Source organism: Ranitomeya variabilis, chromosome 8 (genome assembly GCF_051348905.1).
Source record: "Ranitomeya variabilis isolate aRanVar5 chromosome 8, aRanVar5.hap1, whole genome shotgun sequence".
Lineage (NCBI taxonomy): Eukaryota > Metazoa > Chordata > Amphibia > Anura > Dendrobatidae > Ranitomeya > Ranitomeya variabilis.
Genome location: NC_135239.1, coordinates 216,973,512 through 216,986,255, shown reverse-complemented (window position 1 = coordinate 216,986,255; position 12,744 = coordinate 216,973,512). Strand labels below are relative to the sequence as shown.

The following is a 12,744-nucleotide window of genomic DNA, read 5'->3' as shown; positions in this document are numbered from 1 at the left end:
CCCAGCAGCTGTGTGAGCAGGACTAACAACGTCCATTAGAAGTTCTGCAGACCTTTCCATTCTAGAATTCTGCATTTACAGAACGCTGCGCTGCCCCTTTAAATCTGTTTTTTTTTTTTTTTTCGCTCTTTCCATTACACGTTTCCATCTTTCAGTCCTGATGTCATGTGGTTTTCCCTCCAGCAGGTAAGTGGTTAATGGCAAATTACAAAAATGCAAAGCAGGATTTGCATGAGGTGCCGGGCCTGGAAGTCCCATGTAAGGGGATCCTGACGAGCTTTCTAGCCGGAGTGCTCCAAAACAAACTGTGGGAAAAAAAAGAAATGCAAACTTAGTGCCCCCCTGTTTTGTTGGGGGAGGGGCTGCGTTCTCATTATCTCACCTGCCTTGTGCTGGTCGTCCTCCGGACCCCGGGATGTGATCTGTGGAGTCAGAGGATGACAAGATGGCGGCTAACAATGGGCGTCATCGTGCCACACCCGCCATGTTGGCTCACTCTGCAGCGGGTCCCTGGGGTCTTGTTTGCAACTCGGTCCCTCCGGGGTTAACTCGCTAAGTGTCTCCTCCATAATGATGACTTCTGGCTCATTAGGGCCGTTAACGAGGTCAAATCAATATTAATTAGCGGGGTGGTAAGTGAGGGCCCCCGTGGGAGTCATTGCTCGGAAGTGCTGTCATCCCCCCCGGGGGCAGCGACAAGTCAGGGCCTGGCGCAGCGCGAGCGTGTCAGCGACGGGCTGTAATTAATTAGCGGCTTGTTTACTGCGGAGATAATGAGGAGAGAAGGTAAAATACAAAGTGATGAAACCCCCGGTCTGTGCCGCTGCCGGACCCCCGGTCTGTGCCGCTGCCGGACCACCACTGCTGGATTATCAGATGCCGGATTACAGGGAGCTGAGCCGTGTCCTTCTCTCCACAGTTACCTGAATGATCTGGAGCGGATCGCCCGGTCGGACTATGTGCCCACGCAGCAGGACGTGCTGAGGACCAGAGTGAAGACCACCGGCATCGTGGAGACGCATTTCACCTTCAAAGATCTCCACTTCAAGTGCGTGTATGATGGGTGATGCCACGACGCCAACGTCCTGCCTGGTACCCGGGCGTCGCCTCCTTGCAGATATCGTTACTCTGCGATTCATCTGTCTATGGACCGTAAAGGCAGGAGGTGTGGAGCGGGGGGCACGGACGGCGTCACTCATCTGTGATCGCGACGTCCCCTCCATACAGTGTACAGAGGAGCGCTGCCTCCTGGTGGTCCCCTCCATACAGTGTACAGAGGAGCACTGCCCCCTGGTGGTCCCCTCCATACAGTGTACAGAGGAGCGCTGCCTCCTGGTGGTCCCCTCCATACAGTGTACAGAGGAGCACTGCCCCCTGGTGGTCCCCTCCATACAGTGTACAGAGGAGCGCTGCCCCCTGGTGGTCCCCTCCATACAGTGTACAGAGGAGCGCTGCCCCCTGGTGGTCCCCTCCATACAGTGTACAGAGGAGCGCTGCCCCCTGGTGGTCCCCTCCATACAGTGTACAGAGGAGTGCTGCCCCCTGGTGGTCCCCTCCATAGTGTACAGAGGAGCACTGCCCCTGATGGTCCCCTCCATACAGTGTACAGAGGAGCGCTGCCCCCTGGTGGTCCCCTCCATACAGTGTACAGAGGAGCACTGCCCCCTGGTGGTCCCCTCCATACAGTGTACAGAGGAGCGCTGCCCCCTGGTGGTCCCCTCCATACAGTGTACAGAGGAGCACTGCCCCCTGGTGGTCCCCTCCATACAGTGTACAGAGGAGCACTGCCCCCTGGTGGTCCCCTCCATAGTGTACAGAGGAGCGCTGCCCCCTGGTGGTCCCCTCCATAGTGTACAGAGGAGCACTGCCCCTGATGGTCCCCTCCATACAGTGTACAGAGGAGCGCTGCCCCCTGGTGGTCCCCTCCATACAGTGTACAGAGGAGCACTGCCCCCTGGTGGTCCCCTCCATACAGTGTACAGAGGAGCGCTGCCCCCTGGTGGTCCCCTCCATACAGTGTACAGAGGAGCACTGCCCCCTGGTGGTCCCCTCCATACAGTGTACAGAGGAGCACTGCCCCCTGGTGGTCCCCTCCATAGTGTACAGAGGAGCGCTGCCCCCTGGTGGTCCCCTCCATAGTGTACAGAGGAGCGCTGCCCCCTGGTGGTCCCCTCCATACAGTGTACAGAGGAGCACTGCCCCCTGGTGGTCCCCTCCATACAGTGTACGGAGGAGCGCTGCCCCCTGGTGGTCCCCTCCATACAGTGTACAGAGGAGCACTGCCCCCTGGTGGTCCCCTCCATACAGTGTACAGAGGAGCGCTGCCCCCTGGTGGTCCCCTCCATACAGTGTACAGAGGAGCACTGCCCCCTGGTGGTCCCCTCCATACAGTGTACAGAGGAGCACTGCCCCCTGGTGGTCCCCTCCATACAGTGTACGGAGGAACGCTGCCCCCTGGTGGTCCCCTCCATAGTGTACAGAGGAGCACTGCCCCCACGGGGGTCCCCTCCATACAGTGTACAGAGGAGCACTGCCCCCTGGTGGTCCCCTCCATAGTGTACAGAGGAGCACTGCCCCCTGGTGGTCCCCTCCATACAGTGTACAGAGGAGCGCTGCCCCCTGGTGGTCCCCTCCATAGTGTACAGAGGAGCAGTGCCCCCTGGTGGTCCCCTCCATACAGTGTACAGAGGAGCGCTGCCCCCTGGTGGTCCCCTCCATAGTGTACTGAGGAGCGCTGCCCCCTGGTGGTCCCCTCCATACAGTGTACTGAGGAGCGCTGCCCCCTGGTGGTCCCCTCCATACAGTGTACAGAGGAGCGCTGCCCCCTGGTGGTCCCCTCCATACAGTGTACTGAGGAGCGCTGCCCCCTGGTGGTCCCCTCCATACAGTGTACAGAGGAGCGCTGCCCCCTGGTGGTCCCCTCCATACAGTGTACAAAGGAGCGCTGCCCCCTGGTGGTCCCCTCCATACAGTGAACGGAGGAGCGCTGCCCCCTGGTGGTCCCCTCCATACAGTGTACGGAGGAGCGCTGCCCCCTGGTGATCCCCTCCATACAGTGTACAGAGGAGCACTGCCCCCTGGTGGTCCCCTCCATACAGTGTACAGAGGAGCGCTGCCCCCTGGTGGTCCCCTCCATACAGTGTACTGAGGAGCGCTGCCCCCTGGTGGTCCCCTCCATACAGTGTACAGAGGAGCGCTGCCCCCTGGTGGTCCCCTCCATACAGTGTACAAAGGAGCGCTGCCCCCTGGTGGTCCCCTCCATACAGTGAACGGAGGAGCGCTGCCCCCTGGTGGTCCCCTCCATACAGTGTACACAGGAGCGGTGCCCCCTGGTGGTCCCCTCCATACAGTGTACTGAGGAGCGCTGCCCCCTGGTGATCCCCTCCATACAGTGTACACAGGAGCGCTGCCCCCTGGTGATCCCCTCCATACAGTGTACGGAGGAGCGCTGCCCCCTGGTGGTCTCCTCCATACAGTGTACTGAGGAGCGCTGCCCCCTGGTGATCCCCTCCATACAGTGTACGGAGGAGCGCTGCCCCCTGGTGGTCCCCTCCATACAGTGTACACAGGAGCGCTGCCCCCTGGTGGTCCCCTCCATACAGTGTACGGAGGAGCGCTGCCCCCTGGTGGTCCCCTCCATACAGTGTACTGAGGAGCGCTGCCCCCTGGTGGTCCCCTCCATACAGTGTACACAGGAGCGCTGCCCCCTGGTGGTCCCCTCCATACAGTGTACTGAGGAGCGCTGCCCCCTGGTGGTCCCCTCCATACAGTGTACGGAGGAGCGCTGCCCCCTGGTGGTCCCCTCCATACAGTGTACGGAGGAGCGCTGCCCCCTGGTGGTCCACTCCATACAGTGTACACAGGAGCGGTGCCCCCTGGTGGTCCCCTCCATACAGTGTACACAGGAGCGCTGCCCCCTGGTGGTTCCCTCCATACAGTGTACACAGGAGCGCTGCCCCCTGTTGATCCCCTCCATACAGTGTACACAGGAGCGCTGCCCCCTGGTGGTCCCCTCCATACAGTGTACACAGGAGCGCTGCCCCCTGGTGGTCCCCTCCATACAGTGTACTGAGGAGCGCTGCCCCCTGGTGATCCCCTCCATACAGTGTACACAGGAGCACTGTCCCCTGGTGATCCCCTCCATACAGTGTACAGAGGAGCGCTGCCCCCTGGTGGTCCCCTCCATACAGTGTACGGAGGAGCGCTGCCCCCTGGTGGTCCCCTCCATACAGTGTACGGAGGAGCGCTGCCCCCTGGTGGTCCCCTCCATACAGTGTACACAGGAGCGGTGCCCCCTGGTGGTCCCCTCCATACAGTGTACGGAGGAGCGCTGCCCCCTGGTGGTCCCCTCCATACATTGTACTGAGGAGCGGTGCCCCCTGGTGGTCCCCTCCATACAGTGTACGGAGGAGCGCTGCCCCCTGGTGGTCCCCTCCATAGTGTACACAGGAGCGCTGCCCCCTGGTGGTCCCCTCCATACAGTGTACGGAGGAGCGCTGCCCCCTGGTGGTCCCCTCCATAGTGTACACAGGAGCGCTGCCCCCTGGTGGTCCCCTCCATACAGTGTACACAGGAGCGCTGCCCCCTGGTGGTCCCCTCCATACAGTGTACACAGGAGCGCTGCCCCCTGGTGGTCCCCTCCATACAGTGTACGGAGGAGCGCTGCCCCCTGGTGGTCCCCTCCATACAGTGTACGGAGGAGCGCTGCCCCCTGGTGGTCCCCTCCATAGTGTACACAGGAGCGCTGCCCCCTGGTGGTCCCCTCCATACAGTGTACACAGGAGCGCTGCCCCCTGGTGGTCCCCTCCATACAGTGTACACAGGAGCGCTGCCCCCTGTTGGTCCCCTCCATACAGTGTACGGAGGAGCGCTGCCCCCTGGTGGTCCCCTCCATACAGTGTACGGAGGAGCGCTGCCCCCTGGTGGTCCCCTCCATACAGTGTACGGAGGAGCGCTGCCCCCTGGTGGTCCCCTCCATACAGTGTACAGAGGAGCGCTGCCCCCTGGTGGTCCCCTCCATACAGTGTACTGAGGAGCGCTGCCCCCTGGTGGTCCCCTCCATACAGTGAACGGAGGAGCGCTGCCCCCTGGTGGTCCCCTCCATACAGTGTACGGAGGAGCGCTGCCCCCTGGTGGTCCCCTCCATACAGTGTACACAGGAGCGCTGCCCCCTGGTGGTCCCCTCCATACAGTGTACACAGGAGCGCTGCCCCCTGGTGGTCCCCTCCATACAGTGTACTGAGGAGCGCTGCCCCCTGGTGGTCCCCTCCATACAGTGTACGGAGGAGCGCTGCCCCCTGGTGGTCCCCTCCATACAGTGTACACAGGAGCGCTGCCCCCTGGTGGTCCCCTCCATACAGTGTACACAGGAGCGCTGCCCCCTGGTGGTCCCCTCCATACAGTGTACTGAGGAGCGCTGCCCCCTGGTGGTCCCCTCCATACAGTGTACGGAGGAGCGCTGCCCCCTGGTGGTCCCCTCCATACAGTGTACACAGGAGCGCTGCCCCCTGGTGGTCCCCTCCATACAATGTACACAGGAGCGCTGCCCCCTGGTGGTCCCCTCCATACAGTGTACTGAGGAGCGCTGCCCCCTGGTGGTCCCTTCCATACAGTGTACGGAGGAGCGCTGCCCCCTGGTGGTCCCCTCCATACAGTGTACACAGGAGCGCTGCCCCCTGGTGGTCCCCTCCATACAGTGTACGGAGGAGCGCTGCCCCCTGGTGGTCCCCTCCATACAGTGTACAGAGGAGCGCTGCCCCCTGGTGGTCCCCTCCATACAGTGTACTGAGGAGCGCTGCCCCCTGGTGGTCCCCTCCATACAGTGTACACAGGAGCGCTGCCCCCTGGTGGTTCCCTCCATACAGTGTACTGAGGAGCGCTGCCCCCTGGTGGTCCCCTCCATACAGTGTACGGAGGAGCGCTGCCCCCTGGTGGTCCCCTCCATACAGTGTACAGAGGAGCGCTGCCCCCTGGTGGTCCCCTCCATACAGTGTACTGAGGAGCGCTGCCCCCTGGTGGTCCCCTCCATACAGTGTACACAGGAGCGCTGCCCCCTGGTGGTTCCCTCCATACAGTGTACTGAGGAGCGCTGCCCCCTGGTGATCCCCTCCATACAGTGTACACAGGAGCGCTGCCCCCTGGTGGTCCCCTCCATACAGTGTACACAGGAGCGCTGCCCCCTGGTGGTCCCCTCCATACAGTGTACGGAGGAGCGCTGCCCCCTGGTGGTCCCCTCCATACAGTGTACGGAGGAGCGCTGCCCCCTGGTGGTCCCCTCCATACAGTGTACGGAGGAGCGCTGCCCCCTGGTGGTCCCCTCCATACAGTGTACGGAGGAGCGCTGCCCCCTGGTGGTCCCCTCCATACAGTGTACGGAGGAGCGCTGCCCCCTGGTGGTCCCCTCCATACATTGTACTGAGGAGCGGTGCCCCCTGGTGGTCCCCTCCATACAGTGTACGGAGGAGCGCTGCCCCCTGGTGGTCCCCTCCATAGTGTACACAGGAGCGCTGCCCCCTGGTGGTCCCCTCCATACAGTGTACGGAGGAGCGCTGCCCCCTGGTGGTCCCCTCCATACAGTGTACACAGGAGCGCTGCCCCCTGGTGGTCCCCTCCATACAGTGTACGGAGGAGCGCTGCCCCCTGGTGGTCCCCTCCATACAGTGTACGGAGGAGCGCTGCCCCCTGGTGGTCCCCTCCATAGTGTACACAGGAGCGCTGCCCCCTGGTGGTCCCCTCCATACAGTGTACACAGGAGCGCTGCCCCCTGGTGGTCCCCTCCATACAGTGTACGGAGGAGCGCTGCCCCCTGGTGGTCCCCTCCATACAGTGTACGGAGGAGCGCTGCCCCCTGGTGGTCTCCTCCATACAGTGTACACAGGAGCGCTGCCCCCTGGTGGTCCCCTCCATAGTGTACACAGGAGCGCTGCCCCCTGGTGGTCCCCTCCATACAGTGTACTGAGGAGCGCTGCCCCCTGGTGGTCCCCTCCATACAGTGTACACAGGAGCGCTGTCCCCTGGTGATCCCCTCCATACAGTGTACACAGGAGCGCTGCCCCCTGGTGGTCCCCTCCATAGTGTACACAGGAGCGCTGCCCCCTGGTGGTCCCCTCCATACAGTGTACACAGGAGCGCTGCCCCCTGGTGGTCCCCTCCATAGTGTACACAGGAGCGCTGCCCCCTGGTGGTCCCCTCCATACAGTGTACACAGGAGCGCTGCCCCCTGGTGGTCCCCTCCATAGTGTACACAGGAGCGCTGCCCCCTGGTGGTCCCCTCCATAGTGTACACAGGAGCGCTGCCCCCTGGTGGTCCCCTCCATAGTGTACACAGGAGCGCTGCCCCCTGGTGGTCCCCTCCATACAGTGTACACAGGAGCGCTGCCCCCTGGTGGTCCCCTCCATAGTGTACACAGGAGCGCTGCCCCCTGGTGGTCCCCTCCATACAGTGTACACAGGAGCGCTGCCCCCTGGTGGTCCCCTCCATACAGTGTACGGAGGAGCGCTGCCCCCTGGTGGTCCCCTCCATACAGTGTACACAGGAGCGCTGCCCCCTGGTGGTCCCCTCCATAGTGTTCGGTGTGTCAGTGATTCCTCCGGCTGAAGTCTGACCTGGAAGTTGCACAAGTCAATAACGAGTTCAGGAAACCGATTCTCAGACGTTTCCTCACTTCCTTTTATTGCAGAATGTTTGATGTCGGGGGACAGAGATCTGAGAGGAAGAAGTGGATTCACTGCTTCGAGGGGGTGACCGCCATCATCTTCTGTGTGGCTCTCAGCGCTTACGACCTCGTCCTGGCGGAAGACGAGGAGATGGTGAGTGACTCTGATCACCGGTCCCGACCCTGCGTCAGATCGTCTGACGCTCAGATCCAAGTCCTGGCTGCACCGTGACAACGGCGACGTCTCCGCAGCCATTACTGTTGTGTCCTCGGCTGGAGACAATCATCTCCTGCGTCACATGTGATGTCACCTGGAGCAAAAGTCTTCATGCCCTGCTGTGGATCTGTGATGTCACATGGAAGCACATTATCACGTCCCGGTGTGAAGTCACGCGTGTTTATCGTGATGTCCTACATCTTCACGCTCTGCTCGTGTGTCTGGTGTGATGTCACCCGGGTACACATCTTCACGCTGTAAGGTGGCGCCTCTTCGCGCTCCGCTGTAAGGTGGCGCCTCTTCGCGCTCCGCTGTAAGGTGGCGCCTCTTCGCGCTCCGCTGTAAGGTGGCGCCTCTCCACGCTCCGCTGTAAGGTGGCGCCTCTTCGCGCTCCGCTGTAAGGTGGCGCCTCTTCGCGCTCCGCTTTAAGGTGGCGCCTCTTCGCGCTCCGCTGTAAGGTGGCGCCTCTCCGCGCTCCGCTGTAAGGTGGCGCCTCTCCGCGCTCCGCTGTAAGGTGGCGCCTCTCCGCGCTCCGCTGTAAGGTGGCGCCTCTTTGCGCTCCGCTGTAAGGTGGCGCCTCTTCGCGCTCCGCTGTAAGGTGGCGCCTCTCCGTGCTCCGCTGTAAGGTGGTGCCTCTCCGCGCTCCGCTGTAAGGTGGCGCCTCTCCGCGCTCCGCTGTAAGTTGGCGCCTCTCCGCGCTCCGCTGTAAGGTGGCGCCTCTCCACGCTCCGCTGTAAGGTGGCGCCTCTTCGTGCTCCGCTGTGCCTCCTTGATGTCTTTTTTTTTTTCCTTCTCCGCAGAACCGAATGCATGAGAGCATGAAGCTCTTTGACAGCATCTGCAACAATAAATGGTTCACGGAGACGTCCATCATCCTCTTCCTCAATAAGAAGGATCTGTTTGAGGAGAAGATCATCCACAGTCCGCTCACAATCTGCTTCCCAGAATACACAGGTGAGATGACGCCGGAGCGGCGCCTCCTGTCCCGCCTTTCCTCCATTTTCAGGGGTCGGTACCACGTCCTGGATGTATTGATCCGCCGCTAACCTTTGTGATGGGACGTCGCGCTTTTTCCTCTGTTATTTCCTTTAGAGACCCAAATGTGGTTTACACGGAGCCTCCCTATTCTGAGGCTTAGGTTATAGCGGGGGGCATGCTCATTTCAGTGCTGGGTACTATCACAATGTCTGCTCTGGTGCTGGAGCAGGTTGGTACGTCCCGGAGAACCCATGTGAGGGCTAAAAAGGGGGTTCTGTGCTGGGGCGCCCCTCTACCAGGACCTGAAGCATTGCTGCCCAGTAAAAGTCATAAAATGTGGCCCCGGCTCCAGGCCCCAAACACTTATCACAGCATGCAGCCCAGGGGCTCGTCCCGCCGCCCCGCCCAGGGGCTCATCCCGCCGCCCCGCCCAGGGGCTCGTCCCGCCGCCCCGCCCGGGGGCTCGTCCTCCTGCCCAAGTGCCCGTCCCGCCGCCCCGCCCAGGGGCTCGTCCCACCGCCCCGCCCAGGGGCTCGTCCCGCCGCCCTGCCCAGGGGCTCGTCCCGCCGCCCCGCCCGGGGGCTCGTCCCGCCGCCCCGCCCGGGGGCTCGTCCCGCCGCCCCGCCCAGGGGCTCGTCCTCCCACCCAAGGGCCCGTCCTCCCACCCAAGGGCCCGTCACGCCGCCCCGCCCAGGGGCTCGTCCATGTTAGGGCGTTCGTGGGTTTAGTCTCTGGCCGCCCCGCCCAGGGGCTCGTCCATGTTGGGGTGTTCGTGGGTTTAGTCTCTGGCTGCCCCGCCCAGGGGCTCGTCCATGTTGGGGTGTTCGTGGGTTTAGTCCTTGCCCGCCCCGCCCAGGGGCTCGTCCATGTCAGGGCGTTCGTGGATTTAGTCTCTGGCTGCCCCGCCCAGGGGCTCGTCCATGTTGGGTGTTCGTGGGTTTAGTCTCTGGCCGCCCCGCCCAGGGGCTCGTCCATGTTGGGGTGTTCGTGGGTTTAGTCTCTGGCCGCCCCGCCCAGGGGCTCGTCCATGTTGGGGTGTTCGTGGGTTTAGTCTCTGGCTGCCCCGCCCAGGGGCTCGTCCATGTTGGGTGTTCGTGGGTTTAGTCTCTGGCCGCCCCGCCCAGGGGCTCGTCCATGTTGGGTGTTCGTGGGTTTAGTCTCTGGCCGCCCCTTGTATCGTTACTTCCCCGTAATGTCCGTATCCCCCACAGGTGCGAACCAGTATGACGAGGCCGCCAGCTACATTCAGAGCAAGTTTGAGGACCTGAACAAGAGGCGCGACACCAAGGAGATCTACACGCACTTCACCTGCGCCACCGACACCAAAAACGTCCAGTTTGTGTTTGACGCGGTGACGGATGTGATCATCAAGAATAACCTGAAGGATTGTGGTCTTTTCTGAGCCCAGGGTGAGGGTCCCATACTCTGTACCTTATGTATGGTTGCATGTGCTGTATGCGGGGCGCAGGCTGCTGGGGGTTGTAGTTCCTCCCGTGCTGGTGGCTGACGGCTTCTCCTTCTTCTGGCAGGGCCGCTGGTGACGTCGGCAGGAGACGGGAGCACAGATTTGCCGCCTCCTCTGGATTCCACAGTTTTTATCCCGAGTGTCTCATTTTGTAATTAACCTTTCGTCTGCTGGATGGGGTCTGCGGTGGGAGCAGCACTCTGCAGGGCTGAGCTTTGCCACCTCGGATTATTAACCCCTTCTGCCTGCACGCCCTCTGCCTCCTGTATTCTGCAGATGATTCCGGTGCAGCCTGTGTCCTGGCGCGGCTGCAGGTTTTCGCCGACTGTTGGATTTCCCGCAGCCTTACTCCTGCATTGCCGTGGACTTGATTGCGTGCGTCCTCCGCGCATGCAACGATCACACAGCGATTATTAACTCCTTGATTACAAGGAGAAGCACACAGCGGCCATAAGTGCAGAACCATGGCGTTCCTGCAGCTTTAACCCATTCTTGACCAGGGATGAGTTAACCCTGCGCAGCTCTCTGGTTTGCGATTGTTTTTTTGCATTCTTTTTCTGTACCATAATAATTTCTTTGCCTGACGGGGGCCGAGAGCAACATCCCACCGGCGGCGGCCCCCCTCCCCCGCTCGTTACTGCGTGCGCTGCACTTCATCAATGGCGGATCACCCCGTCCACCAAAACTAGCATTCCTGTAAGAAAGGGCGTAATAGAGAAAAGTAAGTGAACCTAGGCTGTGACCGGGGGCCGGCAGCACTGCTCCTCCGCCTGCTGGGGGCGCTGGTGTGTGGACCCGGAGATCATTACCTGTAGCTCTTGTGCCTTCAGCTCTTCCGTGTGGTTTTTATTTTTTTAAATATTTTATGTTGTATCTTAATATTATACCTGTAGCTCAGCAGATAACAGGAGCGTATAAGAGCTGCCTCCATCTTGAGGTTCCCCTCCCCCACCTCATTTTACGCTCTTTGCTGTAATGAAATCCCACAATCCCCTGCTCTTCACATTTCTAGACCTGAACCCCCTCCATGAGCCCCAATCCCTGGCCGATGGCGTCTGCTCCAGCTCTTCATTGCTCAGGGTCATGGTTGATGTGACCGTTCACTCTCGCAATGAAGAAGTTAATTAGACGTGAGGGGCCGCCATGAGCTTAATTTATTTTCCTGAGGTTGCGTGGACCCCCGGCTCGTGATCCAGAGGGGGAGAAAGTGACTAATGAGATGGCGATAGAGACTTGGACCAAATGTAGGACAGTGGCTGGTGCCCCCTGGCGGCTGGACAGTGGCTGATGCCCCCTGGCGGCTGGACAGCGGCTGGTGCCCCCTGGCGGCTGGACAGCGGCTGGTGCCCCCTGGCGGCTGGTGCCCCCTGGCGGCTGGACAGCGGCTGGTGCCCCCTGGCGGCTGGTGCCCCCTGGCATCGGGCCGGTCACCAATGGCGGCTGGTGCCCCCTGGCATCAGGCCGGTCCCCCATAGCGGCTGGTGCCCCCTGGCGACTGGACAGCGGCTGGTGCCCCCTGGCATCGGTTTGGTCCCCCCTGTTGGCTGGACAGCGGCTGGTGCCCCCTGGCATCGGTTTGGTCCCCCCTGTTGGCTGGACAGCGGCTGGTGCCCCCTGGCATCGGTTTGGTCCCCCCTGTTGGCTGGACAGCGGCTGGTGCCCCCTGGCATCGGTTTGGTCCCCCCTGGTGGCTGGACAGCGGCTGGTGCCCCCTGGCATCGGGCCAGTCCCCCCTGGTGGCAGCCTCCGCTCAGCTCGGGTCTAGTAACCGGTTGTGCAGTTTTGTGGCCTCCGTGTTTGGCCGCCCGTCCCTTACCCCGGGGGCGATGTACATTGCTTTTTCGCGCTGCCGCTTCCCCACTAAAATCTTATATATTTTTTTCTCTCTTAATTGTTCACAAAGTTTTAAATAATAAAATGTAGAAACTGTTCCCGGACTCTTCATTTACAGCCGCCGCGACATTGTGAGGTTACAAGAGGTCTTCTGGTGAGGCGGCCACATTCTACCCATCCTGTGCCAGATTACTGGATGCCGGTATAAAGGGATCTGGACGGCAGCAGATTGGGGGTCTCTAGTGTCAGTGTGTTGGGGGCATTATCGCCTCTGCTGTATACAGGTGTACGATGTACTGCAGGGTCCTGGAGACCCTCGCTGTGATGGCCCTTTAAGGCCTCGTTCAGACCTGTGTGTTTTTTCTTCTACACGGCGCAGTATAATGAACGTGTTCAATCCATGAAAGACAACGGCGTGACACAGACGTATGGAAGGTACATGTGTATTCTGGGCCCTCGACAACATATTTTATGTTTCCCCTATTTCTGCCGCTGTCACCCTCCTCCATATACAGTGCAGTGTTGTAACTTCCCCTCTATATTCCTCTCACAGGATCGGGAAAATCTGGTACCATCTCGCCGAGAGGAAGGACATT

The 12,744-nt window shown here is 61.1% G+C and overlaps 1 protein-coding gene across 1 annotated transcript in view; it reads left to right on the top strand.

The window, feature by feature from the left end:
* GNAI2 (G protein subunit alpha i2) overlaps window positions 1-12,244 on the top strand; it is a 50,244-nt gene extending 38,000 nt beyond the window's left edge. The window contains exons 5-9 of the mRNA XM_077277093.1: window positions 920-1,048; window positions 7,680-7,809; window positions 8,673-8,826; window positions 10,062-10,259; window positions 10,380-12,244. Coding sequence (XP_077133208.1) covers window positions 920-1,048; window positions 7,680-7,809; window positions 8,673-8,826; window positions 10,062-10,252 — 604 coding nt within the window. The 3' untranslated portion in view covers window positions 10,253-10,259; window positions 10,380-12,244. The remainder of the gene's footprint in view (window positions 1-919; window positions 1,049-7,679; window positions 7,810-8,672; window positions 8,827-10,061; window positions 10,260-10,379) is intronic.
* Window positions 12,245-12,744: the final 500 nt, after the last annotated feature.